The sequence below is a fragment of the Colletes latitarsis genome, chromosome 1 (genome assembly GCF_051014445.1).
Source record: "Colletes latitarsis isolate SP2378_abdomen chromosome 1, iyColLati1, whole genome shotgun sequence".
Lineage (NCBI taxonomy): Eukaryota > Metazoa > Arthropoda > Insecta > Hymenoptera > Colletidae > Colletes > Colletes latitarsis.
Genome location: NC_135134.1, coordinates 56,898,172 through 56,912,582, shown reverse-complemented (window position 1 = coordinate 56,912,582; position 14,411 = coordinate 56,898,172). Strand labels below are relative to the sequence as shown.

At 45.3% G+C, this 14,411-nt stretch overlaps 1 protein-coding gene across 3 annotated transcripts in view; it reads right to left on the bottom strand.

The window, feature by feature from the left end:
* Eip78c (Ecdysone-induced protein 78C) overlaps positions 1-14,411 on the bottom strand; it is an 87,360-nt gene that overhangs the window by 59,233 nt on the left and 13,716 nt on the right. For 2 of the 3 annotated variants that reach the window (XM_076764257.1, XM_076764265.1), the window contains exon 1: positions 13,356-14,411. This exon is cut by the window's right edge and continues 1,200 nt beyond it. The exons of the other annotated variant lie outside the window; for it this stretch is intronic. In XM_076764257.1, the coding sequence (XP_076620372.1) occupies positions 13,356-13,638 (283 nt within the window). In that variant the 5' untranslated portion in view covers positions 13,639-14,411. The remainder of the gene's footprint in view (positions 1-13,355) is intronic. 3 annotated transcript variants of the gene reach the window in all.

Below are 14,411 nucleotides of genomic sequence, written 5' to 3'. Positions count from 1 at the left end.
CTTATGTTTTTAATAAGCATTCGATATAGAGGGTGTTCGACCACCCCTGGGAAAAATTTTAATGGGAGATTCTAGAGGCGAAAATAAGACGAAAATCAAGAATACCAATTGCTTCGTTAACAAGTTATTAACGTTTAAAGTTCCGCCATTACTGAATTTTTTTCTCGAAAGTGCGTAGGATTTCGGGGGCATGTCTATTCACCAAAAATTATTGCAATTGAGCCCCGCAACCGAAAATAATTTTTCCAGAACGATTTGAAATTTTTGAATTTAATTGTTAATAACTTTTTAACGAAGCCTCCATCAAGAAATTGGTATTCTTGATTTTCGTCTTATTTTCGCCTCCAGAATCTCCCATTAAAATTTTTCCCAGGGGTGGCCGAACACCCTGTATGTAGTTAAGATTTGCTAGGATGGTTTATTCTAATATCGTGTGGGCAGAGTCTGAACAGAGAAATCTTCCTTTCCTTTTCGCCTGCGGTAACGTTCGCGATACACAGAGAATTTTTAAACATCTTCGACAGCCTCTGAAAAGTCGATGTAAAGGGAATTTTTTGCAAAGCATTCCATCGTAATTAAAACGTGTTTCTATCTCGGAAAGGAAGAGTTTCTGGACCTATGTTTATACGAATCATCTATTAACACACCGTGGACAGTCTTAAAGACGGTCTTTATTTTGTAACGAGCGATAACGCATACTGAAGCGAAGGACATAGACAGCGAACGTCTGAACGATTATACAATGTCGATATTCAAACTAAGTAGCAACGATGCATGAACGAACTGGTAACGACACAGTGATTGAATATCGGCTTGGAAATTAACTGACAAAGATACGGTGCTTGAATGACTAATGCAATAACGATGTCCAAAGTAACTGTGAACTACTTAAAGTTTAAATATTCTCTAGACGTGACAGTAATAAGTGTTTCAAAGTATGACTCGAAATTTGATAACACAGGAAAAGAAACGGTTACGATCCTATCGTCTCGAGTCAAAATGAGAGGAAAAGTAGAACAGCTGGAACTATATTTTGCATGTTTCCATAACGAAATAAACTATCCTAACTTATCGTATATCGTATGCCAGTACGCAAATGAACCGCGCCAGCCAGTGACTGCCAGCCAGTGACTGCCAGCCAGTGACTGGATTCTTAAAAGATCAATCATAAAGAACGTTAAAGTGTCAATGAAGTTATACCTTTTTTTAAGAATTACAAAAAGTCCTAGGTAATTTAGATGCAAGATCTAAAGCAACAAGTACTCAAGATACGCCATATTGGCTTAGGATGGCGAAATAGAAATATGTATCTAGGAAGAAAAAGAAAAGACTGAAATTGAGAAAACCGAACGAGAGTGTCGTGATAAGCAAACGTAAAAATTAAGACTGACCTACATATATCAGACACCATGCATATAAGAAATTTGCCGAAACTCCGTTTACGTTTACCAATCGTAAAAATGAATGGTCGCGGCTCGAGTCTTAACAGAGGCAGCTGGTTACCGTTCGAAGACAAGGCGGTAAATTAATATTAATCAGGCATCGAGCATTAAGTGAAATATAATTGCACGAACATCTTCCTTAACAGGAACGTCTTAATTTAAGGCAACTTTCTCTTTCACTCTGGATACTGTTCGTTCGGCCTGCACAACTCCAGCCTGTAACATCCTGTAGATAACAATCAGGGAGAGAGTGGATTTATGCGGGGGCAGGTCCAAGGTGCGTTCAAGTGGGTGGAAAATCAGAGCCGGTGGGTGGTACTGACACCGCTTAGCAGAAAACGAGGGGCGACTCTTATTCGCCATTTTTTCGAGGAACCATGCGTGAGAATTAGCAGACGAAGGTGACGCAATACCGTGTAATTTATTGGTAATTCGCGTCGACTGACACTCGTAATTTTCGTCCCGCAGCATAAAGCTTACAGTAGAGTATTTTCCAAAAGGAAAAGTGAAAAGTAGAAGCGTATTTACGTTTCGTGCGTTAACAGAAATTCTAGTTTTAACTCATCAAGGCACGCTCGTGCCCACAATACATTCTAGAATGCTGTTGCATAAATTATGCATGTCGCCGATGACGCGAAGAAATATCAACGATAATTGTGATTCTCTAATCTTTAAAAATGCCCCGTCAGCTGCCCCACGGTGATGGACGACGAAGTTACTCGATGGAACGTAATGGTCCGTGCAGAGGCGCGCCAACTCGCGCCCAGGAAAACGGACATTTGTGAAAATGAGAAAATAAGAGCGCCTAGGAACGTCGACGAATGGAGCTGAAAGTACTTAGAGTAACGTGAAAAGGTAGAAGGTGGAAGGGACACCGAAGAGAGGTCGTATTCTGCGCGTAGTATTCAAAATGAATAGAACCCTTCTTCAGCATGCCGGAGATATTATACGTCGCTCCCTTGTTAAATGCTTGTCGAGTACGCGAACTGAAAGCAGCTTTCTCGCCGCAACGCTGGTTAATAAATTCCCGTCGATATTGCGATGCAACTCGTGACAAATAGAACGAGTCAAATTTCGAAAGTTATACGTTGATTCGAGTTGTCAAAATTGAAAATCGATTACGTTCTTACCGGTTGGAATTACATTTGAATTCAGCGGGCTAGAACGACTCAGATTGCATTAATCTCCGTCTGGATCCTCGATCTCGAAACATCAATGCCCCGAGGCGACGCGTCAGACATCGTGCGCGTGAATTCACCGTGAAAATACGTCTGACTTCCCTACTGACTTCCTCCGACGATCCTCTTACGAGCGCGATCTCGAGGCCGCGGAATACGACGTCCTCGCCGCCGACGCCCCACGCCATCCCCCGTCGGCGTTTCAACATGTTCCATTTGATGAAGGCTCAAAACACCGCCTCGAACAGCTGTTTGAAGCTTAAAGGCAAGGTCGCAGCCTTACGTCTGCGTACGCAATGCCGGTCGTTCTTGCGTGTGTGTGCGTGCGTGCATTCGCGTTCGCGCGTTCGCGCGTTCGCGCGTTCACACTCACGTGCATCGAGTGCAGTGCACCTCGCGACGCGGCGCGTATCCGCCACCAGTGGCTCACACACCTCTCGTGTTCTGTTGCACGCATCGTTTCGCGTGTACACCACGAATAACAACCGTGTACGTACGAGGAGAACTCGCCGGCCGATCGACCCACGTGTGCGCGCGAGACTCACACCAGGAGAGTGGCATGTGCGTGGCACGGCACGTTTTACAGTCGCAGGGAGAGCCACCGCACATAACTATAGTTATGCAATCCACCAACTCGTATTCATGGTCAAGGCCTGCGTCCTTACCGCTAGATACGTGTCCGTGTACATACGTACGCGCACAAACACATCGACACCCGTGGCAAGGAGTTCGCGTACGCGGAAAGGAGGGCGAGGCTGTCGGCGAAAGAATAACAGTCAGACACGTTATCGAATTTGCACGAGACGAGGAATAAAGTCGAGCGTCCGTGGACTGGTGGACCGGTACGCGAAACCAGATCGCCCGGAAATGCTAATGGGGGGTGGCTAATCGTGAATTTAAAATCTGATCGCGGCTGCTCGTTTTGGGCTGCGAGGCTGCGAGGCTCGTGATAGCCACGTTTTACCAACGGTAGAGGCACTGATAAATGTACGATGATTTATGGGGCTTGAAATGTCGTTAAAAATCTACCAAAATTACTACCGATACTGCTTTACAAATTTCGGAGATCAACTACAGCCACAGAAACGGTAAAGATTTTCAAAACTGTCATCGATATGTGAAGAAAGGGGAAAAGTAAATGTAAAAGGAAACAAACCAGCTACATACTACTGCTCTGTGTCCACAAAATCCGCCATTGTGTATTCTGTTTCGAAACACATCGTACACGCAAGAGAATTTTTATATCAGTACTGCACTATAATAGTAATAGTAATAAGCTGCTTGTCCCTCGCGAGTTCTCCTCGACATAGAATACTTACATCTACTCCGTTACATCTACTTTTTTTTATAAATAATATTATACTAAGATGTAAAGATCTGATAATTATTTCATCAGTATTTATAGCTCAACACGATTAAGACGAGAGAAAGTCGATTTCTGCTTATATTAGTCTGTTGGTTGTTGCGTAGTCCGTCAAGTAGAAACAGTGGGTAGTGGACAGACAGAGCAGCGCGACTCGTACATACTAGACCGCGCGCCTATCCGATATTTCATTCTTTATTTTCGATTTGTTTCCCCGTGTAGAATCACCCTCCCTCTTTGCTGTACCACCGATACTGGTCCCTGGTTCACCAAATTCACCATAAGCGCTAACAAAAATTATTTACGAGTTACACCATTTGAACTATGGAATCTGGAACTCGTGAAATTAACGTAAACTTAGTGTTAAGCGCTTCAGCGCATTTGCTATATCGCTCCCGAAGCCACAATTCAAGGGAAAGCAGTTAGTTTTGTCCCACTCTTCCCTATAAAGGCATAGGTGCTACTATATTATTATCCTATTTGGCGCAGTTATTTCGATATTTTTTCCCCCAAACACACTCTCACTCTTTCGCTCTCTCTCTCTCTCTCTAAACGCGAAAACGCGAGACATTATTTCATCAGAAACTGCTTCATTACGTGGCATGTTCCGAGTAGCAAGCATGTAAAGCGTGGCAATAAAGTCGGTGAATTGAATCGACGATATACCCCGAATAACGAAAAGCAACGGACAACGTACGACATGACATGTATGGGAGAAAAGGACGGCCAGAGGAAACGTGGTTTCTTCTGGTTTTTCGTTCGGCGTGTGTTGTGAAGCGCGCGAGTGTGCAGGTAATGGCAATGCGCGGAGGAAAACGGTATAATAACGCAGAAAAGCGGGAGAGGCAGTTGCTGTGATTTAATATAACCGAGTTACAGGAAGTGAATATTATTAGCATTCGCTCACAGTGATCCCGTACACGTACATTTATCTCGTATGCCAGTTGACCGCGTATTGGTGCACGACTGCTCCAACGTGCGCGTCCAAGTGACGTGTACGTTGGTACGCGCAAAAACAAGTGTACAACAGACAAGACTACAGCAGGTCAGCAAGAAAGGAAATAATCACTGTTCGTGTGCGTTTAACGCGTCGACGGACGCGTATGCATACACGTGTAACGATGGATGACACGTAATACGTATGATGTAACGTACACAAGCTGAAATGTACGTGCGATTACGACGTGGTTATTTGTGCGTCGAACGAGTTTCGTTGATGCAACGAAATCGCTTCGCGGTAACCACGGTAGAGCCTTCTATCTCGTGAATAACGATCCCATTGCGGGAAGAACGACTATGCTCATGAGAATATACGTATAATATGCCTAAGAGTCTACGTACACCGTCGTCGCAACATTCCACGTACACTGGGATTAAATCCATGCTCCGTAAAACACAGAGAAGAGCTCTAGAAAAGCTACCTCCTCATCGATTTGGATGATTTTTAAATACATTATTTTAGCATCCAAGATGCAAGACACATCTTACAGACCCGTTAGAAGTTAGTACAGTTTGGTTGGAATGTCCTGCCTCGCCTACTCTATTCACCTAACTTAGCACCACTATTCCGGTCGTTACAAAGCTCTTTTAATGGAAAAAACCTGAATTCTATGGCCGGTTGCAAGAAACATGCGGATAAATTCATCGCCACGTATTTTAATTTTTAAATAAAACCTTGACTGAAAATTTAATGGATCGAATTAATTTTATAGAACATGCGCACGTTTTGGTGCAAACTGTACGTAGCAGAATTCGCGTTAAACATGTGCTGTTCCCGTACCAGGAAGTCAGAACGTACAACTTGGATCAGATAAGACTTGAAACAACCGATCTTAATCGATTTCCCTTAATTTTACCGTTGCATGACCACTTCGTACAACATAGTAGGCAGTTCAATGGCGCTACACTACCGACAGCGATCTGATTCTCCCTCTTCCCTTAAAGAGTTCTCAGCTACAATTTGAATCGCCATTAGCATCGTCACTTGCCCCGTGCGATGCACAGAATTATCGTTCGAACCATAGATCAATTTTAAACGGAAATTCTCGATACTTGCGCAACTCTTGTTTTTACCGCGGAAACTCTATGAGAAAGTAATTACGTAATGTGTCACGCTTTTAGTACGGTTGTTGGAAAGTTTCTTAGTGCACCGGCATCTTGTAATACATATAATGGGCGCGAGGAATTTCGCACGTACATTTTTCCAGGGAACAATCGACGGTCGAGTGGAAAATTTTCTCACCAATCTTCGTAGTTAATTTATTGGACGAGTGGTAGAGATTTCCCGGAATTCGACACGTAGGATCGGAAAGGGTTTGCGCAAATCGGAGAGCAGATTCCGGTTTCCGGACCAAGTAACTTGAAAGCAAGGAGATTGCCGCGCGATTTAATATCGGAGCCAACGAATAAAATTCCCTTTTCGATTACAAGCCGCGAAAGTGTTTGGTCGAAAGGTGAATCGTTTGATCTTTCAAGAGGGTGGGCAGAGATAGATCGGAGCGCGGCGGTCGACGTATGCGCTCTGCACGTGCCCGTGTGCGAGGCGCGTGCACCGATCTTAGGGCGTACGCCGTGATTTCATTTTATTCGACGCGTATACAGCGAAAAAGAAAGGAAGAGAAAAGGTGCGATGGAAACGGTACGCGGTTGTGTTGGTGACCGGTGGCGCACGCGCGCACTGGTAGCATCACTTCACCGATGATATACCCTACCGAGAGTTCATTGCTCTTGAGGTGCAACGAAGAACGCCGCGAATCCGTGCGTAAGTTCGAGCGAGTGGAAACGATAGAACGAGACGCGAACCAGCATGCCGCGATACGAAGCGGGACGCGCGCCACGGAAGACGAAAGGAAAAGAACGAGAGAGACGGGGCTACGAAACGGAGAGGGAAAAAGACACGCTTAAGGAGGTCCGAGAAAGACGGATCGAGGAGTATTTACCACACGCCTCGGCGACTCTTAATAATTCGCACGCGATTCCCAACGCGCCAACGCAACGGTTCAAGTCGAGTCAACCACTCTCGATGGCTTCGTTTTCTCAATTCGCGCGCACGGTCGGACGAAATGACAAGGCCGATAGAATGCGATCGGGCTAATTAAACGAATACCCGCGAGGGGCACCAGTTTCGCGTTAATGTAACGATACATTACGCCCCGTAATCCGACTAAACTGCATTTTCCTCGAGAGACACTGCGTGTCTCCTAACCGTAAAAACCGCCTTGAAAACATCACTCTCCGCCAACCGATGATGATAACCGGTGAATGGTAACTTGTATAACGTCGGCATTTTCGAGAAAAAACATCGAAAATTGAAACTTGTCAGCGTTACGTGTAGAAGCGAATTTCGAAACAGGAGACGTAAATCAGCGTCGCACGCACGACGTACAACCGAGCGGAGTAGTGGCTCGAAACTGAGTCGATCATCCCTTGTGCCCAATGGGTTAACGGGGTGAACTTTGTTTCCGTAAAGTTTGGGATTTTATCGTTTGCTTCGCTATAGGGGAACGGACGAGACGGTGGTCGCCGCGGGAACGACGAATCGAAACCATAATGCCGCGATGAAAAGTCGGGAAATATTGGACGCGGTTGCTCGTCGAGCGTACCGACTCGTGCTTGTACCGGACACGTACCGGGTGCAATGTACCTGGATGAGTCACACGGTAACAGCGCACGCACATGCGTCTCCACGCGCGATTCGCTCTCGTGTGCGCGGCGGTTCTCGCGTCTCCTCGTTGCTCGCCGCGCGACAGAAAGAAACGCCAGAGCACGGTTGCCCCGCGTACCGAGCGAGATGGAAGATAAAAATCCAATCATTTCGACCGGTTTTGCATCGTGCCGACGAGGATAATGGAATACCGCGTCACTTTTTGCCGGTGCACGGAATATTTCCTCGCGTTAATATCCGCGCTCTACCCTGACTCCTTTCTTCGTAGCTGCGCCAGGTACGTATCTAATCGCGGTACGCACTCTTGCGCGACTGACGCCAATACGCTGCCCGAAATTTCCACAAAGCCGCCTACGCTTCGATGTTGGTCTTGGAGAAACTAGAATTTTAATTCAACTTCCATTTAGTAGAATCGATCGTTTCAATAGTGGATATATATTTGCTGTTGACCAGCGTAAACTTGCCTATCGCACACGGAACGAACAATGCCCGAATTCACACAACACCGAGAACACTAGGAAACTACGAAGGAAACCAAAGAGTACACACCGAATATTTACAGTGCGATAAATTGTATTGTCTCGTTTAGAGATTCCTTTAATTCGAACCACAAATCACAAAATTCAAATATTACCTGTCATTCCGATGCACTTATTTCTTCATAGACAAACAAATTATAAAAAAGTCCGAATTTTCGGCTGAAAATACCAGGACTGCAACTATATTCAACTATAATAATAAATCACGGGGTGTTTTCCTTCTCGTACGTAGCATTGCTGCCCGCACGATCCTCGCATCTGATCACACGGTGGTTAAATAATTATTCAGCGACTACTAATTACACGACAAAATGAAAATAATACTCTTCCGTCGTTTATAGTTGGAACGCAAACAAAAGCATCGGCGGACAATTTATAGAAGCGCCGTAATTTCGTTTAGTTAACCATGCGCTGGAATGCGATTAACGAGTAATCGCGAATAAATGAAATTCGAGGTTTCGAATTGTATTTGTCGCTCGGTGACAAACAATATGTTTGCACGACCAATTTCAAAATTCCGAGAATCCAAAGCTTCGAGAATCCGCCAAGTTATACAATGCCTACGCGAACGAGAATGGAAAGTGAAATCTGCGCAAGTAGAATGAATTTCTTTGTAGAGAATTATTCGATTTGTGCGTACGAAACGTCGGACATTCTTATAACAATTTTATTATACCAATTTACTCACTGGTGAAGGCAAACATTTGTTATGCATCAATAATCTAACATTTTTAGACTCGCCTGTGAAACTGCATTAACATAGATCGCGTTAATTTTTCTGTCCGTTCATCTTCTGCGCTTCAAGCTAAACCTGCTCTTTGAATCTACGCGATTAGTCGCAAAACACTATATCAAGTTCGAACGTGCGTCGGTGATAAATTTGAAAGCAGTCTTATCGGTTTTTACAGAGAAACTGGAATATCAAAACACGGTGGCTAGATGCGCGCGACACCGATCGACGCTAAAAATCCGGAAACGTATCGAAAAGGTGAACGCCATACGAAGATAAGAAACGCGTATCTGGTTACATGAATATTAATAAAGCACGTTAACTCGACACACGACTCCGGCGTGCTTATATTACTCTCGAAAGTATTCGACGATTATTCAAAACGCACGATCACGCTGAAAGTCTCCGATTCCTTTAAATAACCGAGCATTTATGCAAAATCCCCCTATCCGTTTAAACGGCCGAACATTTCTAACGAATTCTTTAAATATCTAAACGCTCGCGTTAGGCACTTTCGCGCTTTAAATAACTAAATCTAACGCGGTAGAAAGGTTTCATGAGAAAAAGATATAAAACAATTAGAAATATTGATGGTACTACCAAAGGTAACGAAACAACATCTTGTAATCGAAATACGTATGAAAAAAATCACGGTAGAAATAGTGTCGATTACCTTAGAAAGATGTTCGAGTGGTTCAGCCTCGCGATTCTATAGATTTCCGCGATATACATGTGTAATAGGGGGTTGAAACCGAGCACCAGAGGTAAGGAGCAGTGTAAATTGGAGCATAAATCGTTCGAGTCGTATAATTCAAGTTGCCACTCCGGCAGTGTGAAGTTTGGCTAGGCTTGGGACATGTATGGTAAAATAGTGTCCAAGTTGGACCGAGCAAAAGTAGCTCGAACAAAACGACCGGGTAAGAGGGGAAGTCTGAGAAAGAAAAAGGCGGTCAGCGACGTACATTAAGTGACTTTTAAAACGGGGTTGCGTAATCCCTTGGATTTAGTTTACTTTCGTCGGTGTCGATGCTACGCACGTAGCGTGACCGTGGCACTGAACCAGCGGCACGAACTTTCTCGTGGCCTTCGTTCCAGGAAGACGATTTACGTGACACGAGCAGGACGCCAATGACTGCGAACGGTCATCGCCGGTTCCACGTCCGAGCGACGCCTCTCCTTTCGACAAATTGCTGCGAATACGCACCAATCGCGCCACGGCGACACGGCGACACGGCGACACGGCGACACTCAGCCAGACCGAACCATACACCAGCAAATGTGCTTGTCAAACTGAATTGTTTCGAACGCATTGGTGAAAGGATTACGTAATGCCGTAGAAATAGCAAAACTGGTTCCTAATATGGGCGTGGCTGATAATTTCAGTTACGTTATTTTGTATTTTTTGGCCCTCCATACGCGCCTCCTTAACGCGTTCACTGCCAGACCAAAGTGAATATTTATGATGAAATTCATATTCGGAGAGTTTAAGTAGAATCAAGAAAATACAAGATCGCGAAAAGACCTCTAACTCGTAATTGACTTTCTTCTCCTGATCTCGATTACACGGTCTGATTCGAGCAATTAAAGTCGATCCTTTCATTGCCCGAGGAGCAAAACGCCCAAGAAAAAATCAACGAAAGAACGTTCATTAATATCGTGATTCCGGTTCCCCGTGCCCGTCAAAAGCACCAATAAACGCCAGTTTCGCAACAAAATTTGACTTCCAAGGAAATTCGAAATATTTCCGTTGCTTTGGGAACCGGGCGAATCACGGAATGATTAAGTGAATTCTCGACTTTCATAAAAGGATGAAAGTTCATTGTTCACGGGAGAGCGGATCAAAGTTTCTTGCAAAGTTTCGGGGGGAAGCAAGGGGTGAACGCAAGGCGCGCTCCGAACGAACGAATTACGCAGATGGAAGTCCACGGAAATAAACTGCAGCTTTGCCGCGAATCCCCTCGGAGCCCGGATGACAGCCGTGGCTTTTAGAGAAAATTCGCCGCCGTGAGAAAGTTATTGACAGCGCGTGACCCGAGGAAAAGGTATTTCTCGCACCGCGATCCAGGGTGGTGTCCGAGGACCGTGTATATTAACGCGTCCTCCAAGGAGACTTGATAGTCCTGAATAGAATCATGCGCGCCAGACCTTGACCGCTTCGAGATTGAAATTCAGAGTTAGATTTTCGTGAACTGCCATCAGATCGACGCCACGGACCTTTCAGACATAGACGAATGTATAATTTAAACGACGACCTCTAGCAGGGATCTGGATGCTTTTCGACGCTAGCCGATGAAAAAGCGATTCCGTGCATGTCGCGAGAATCGCGAGAGTATTATTTTTTCGCTTCTTCCAGAAAGTAATAAAAACAAACTAAACGATTAACAATACTACTAGCACAAATTTCCTATTTTGTTTCTATGGATCGATTATCGGAAAATTCGGTTATTGGAAATGTCTCGTATCCTTGCTATTTCCAATAATCAATATCCTATTGTGCTTGCCTTTTTATTTGTCAAAGGTTACACCACACGTGTAAAGCTTATCGATGACTATGAAACTACAGTATTATTATGCGAATACAGGTTACCAAATATTTACCTATATGAAAATCGAGGGAATGTAGTCGATCCTGTAATATCGTTTCATGCATTTAAATATATCTTACAACCCTTGGAGCACTCCCATTATGATAATACTTTATGGCACACTGTAGCTTGCAGGCACAGTTTTGCACGCCTACACTTTCATAATACTGATGAACTCTTTCAACTCAGAGGTAATAAAGTACGGTCCAAGTTCTATTTTCACTTTCACTGGAGCGTGTTTGCTTTGCTTTAACGACCGTACACATTGTCAACATAGAGAATAAACTTTTTTTATATCGAACTATACTCGCGTAGGAACTATGATGACAATTTTTCCTGTCTGTAACCGTTTGGAAGGTACCGTTTTTCATCAGTCCCAGCCGCGGAATTTTCGCATCTTGCGCGTAAACGAATAGGAGGCCTGCATTATGGTGATCCGAAGACGAAACGTGTCTCGATCGTACACTCTCCGTTCGAGTGAAATGTCAGCCCGCTCGATCTCTTTGCAAATAGAGAGGAGAGAAGGGGGTTGGCTGGATTCACAGCGTAGACGTAAGAAACCAGTTCTCGATCCGATATTTCCTCCAGACAATGGGAAAGAAAACTCAATTGAAAGAGAAATCGGTAGGCCGAAGGTGGCGGCGCTATAGATTTATATTGCACCGTAGTGCCGATAGCATTGTGCGGCCCGCAGGACGAATCGCGAGTATTGCAAAACGCTCGACGACCTTTCCAATTTGTATCGTAACCTTTACGAAGAGGCTACACGAACGCGGGCTGTCCGTCTTGGCCATAGCGGAGGAAAGCTGAACGATGGAAGCGGATAAACACAGGCCACGTTCGCGAATTGTACTTGCAAAGCTGGAAAACGATATCGTTGGAACAACTGAAAACTTTCGGGCACCGGAACTTGTGCAAACTGCTGAAATATGGCTCCGAATATCCGCGCTTAGGAACTTACGAACAGTTTTTAGTCAAAGTTTTCCGCGCCGTATCCATAATGATTATGCATTATACCATTTTCACTCGCAACGAGACCGCGTATAATAATCGCGGCACAGATTTTCAACTAAATCCGTCACAATCGTTAACGAAATAAAATTAAATCGATCGATTACTCCTTTCCGTATAGAAATCCCGAGAAAATCGCAACTTTTTATCACGTTCGCTTTCATAACGCCCGTCCACACGGTAAATCGAGCGCGTTACCAAACAGCGCGAGACGTAACAATGACACGGAAACGTTACGACATTCCGCGACAATATTTCTCGCGTAGACGCAAGAAACGATGGTAGTAATAAATGCAAACGTAAAGAGAAATCAGAGAAAAGAAGAAGAAGAAAATGAGAAAATCGGAAGATCCAGGAAAAGGTACAGGGGCTCGCAGTCAAAATCGATCGCGTTTTATACCAGTTAAAACATCTACAATTTCTTTCTCCCGCGCTTTCTTAAAATTCATAATAACGTTGTTTAATTTTTTCGTCAATCTCTGGCCGCAAATCTTTGGCTCGAAATGTAGAGTTTCGAAAACTCGAGACGTATCGTACTAGAGGGAGAGGAAGAACGACATCGGTCCTGGAAGTGGCTGCGAGTAGTATTAGGTCGGACGTTTTGGTCAGCCAAAGCGAGGCCCGCGAATAGGAAAAATTACTTGGCACACTTGGCCCTCGTTTTTCTTCTTACTCGCGCTACCGCCGCGTTCCCCTTGACTCGGGACTGATATTTCCTTAATTACTTAATAATTAAAGTGTAGCGAATAACAAAGAGTAATTTTGACTGTGAGTCGCTGTAAATCGAGGCGGTGGGATGGTCGCGGATGGTAAAAGCGAAAGCAAAAGAAAAATGAAACAAACCTTGCTTAATGACGATGCCGGAGGGCACTTGGACTATCGGTAGGGCGGCGTTCGGGGGGTTAACGGGGATGCTGCCGGGTGTTCCTGGCGGTGGTGATGCGCTGGCGCTACCCACGGAACCGGGATCGCTGAAGCCTTGGGTGCTGTTCTCCTCCGGTCCGTCGAAGAAGCTCAGATTGAACTCACTACCTGCGTCGAAGGACACTTCCGGCGTAAGCGTGTCTGGCGCCGGGGCGCTACCCAGACCCGCGCTGAGCGACTGGTCGATTTTGAAAACGTCCATTGTACGAAAAGAAAATGATGACGGCGATGGTGCACCTCGGTAACAACTGCGGTCACCATTCGCGTATACTCCGCACTACTCTGATCGATTCGCGTCTCGACCTTGGTCCGCTCGGCTTCTCATAACTGCTGATATTCGGCTCCCGTAGCAGCTCCTTGCCGGCGTGCAAACGTGTCCTACGATTACGAGATCCAACGCACCACTGTCGTCGATCCAAAACTGTTGTCGCTACCGTTGCAGATTCACGGTGTCCGCCATCAATCCCTAGATAGTACGAACTTGAAGATTCGTCGCACAACGGAGAAGCGATCGAACCGTAGATCCATGCGAACGGCGACGTCGCGACAGTAGTCTTCGGGGCGTTTCTTCATGAGGAAACGATCCACGAATCGCGTGTCACCTTGGTATTCACCGGGTACTCACTTATTTACGACCGTTGGAACGTGCAGTCCACGAAACGATGCACATTCGCGTTTCAATTCGTTACCTTTTCATCGGTGGTTCGTGCACGAGCGTAACAAAATAGCCGTTCTGGAGCACGTCGTACTGTCGTCGTTGGCAGTATCGGTTGTCCAAAACTTAACGGATACTTGACGCACGTCCGATTCGCCGATCGACTCGTCAGGCCCGTTCGTCCCCGCGACAGTTTTACGCGGCAACGATTTTCGAGCGCATCCTGCGTTCTGTCGCGAACTGATCACCAACCGCCGGCCGCCCCGACCACCCGGACGACGACGTTTTCTCAAAGAGATCGTCGGCCCTCGCGATGCTAC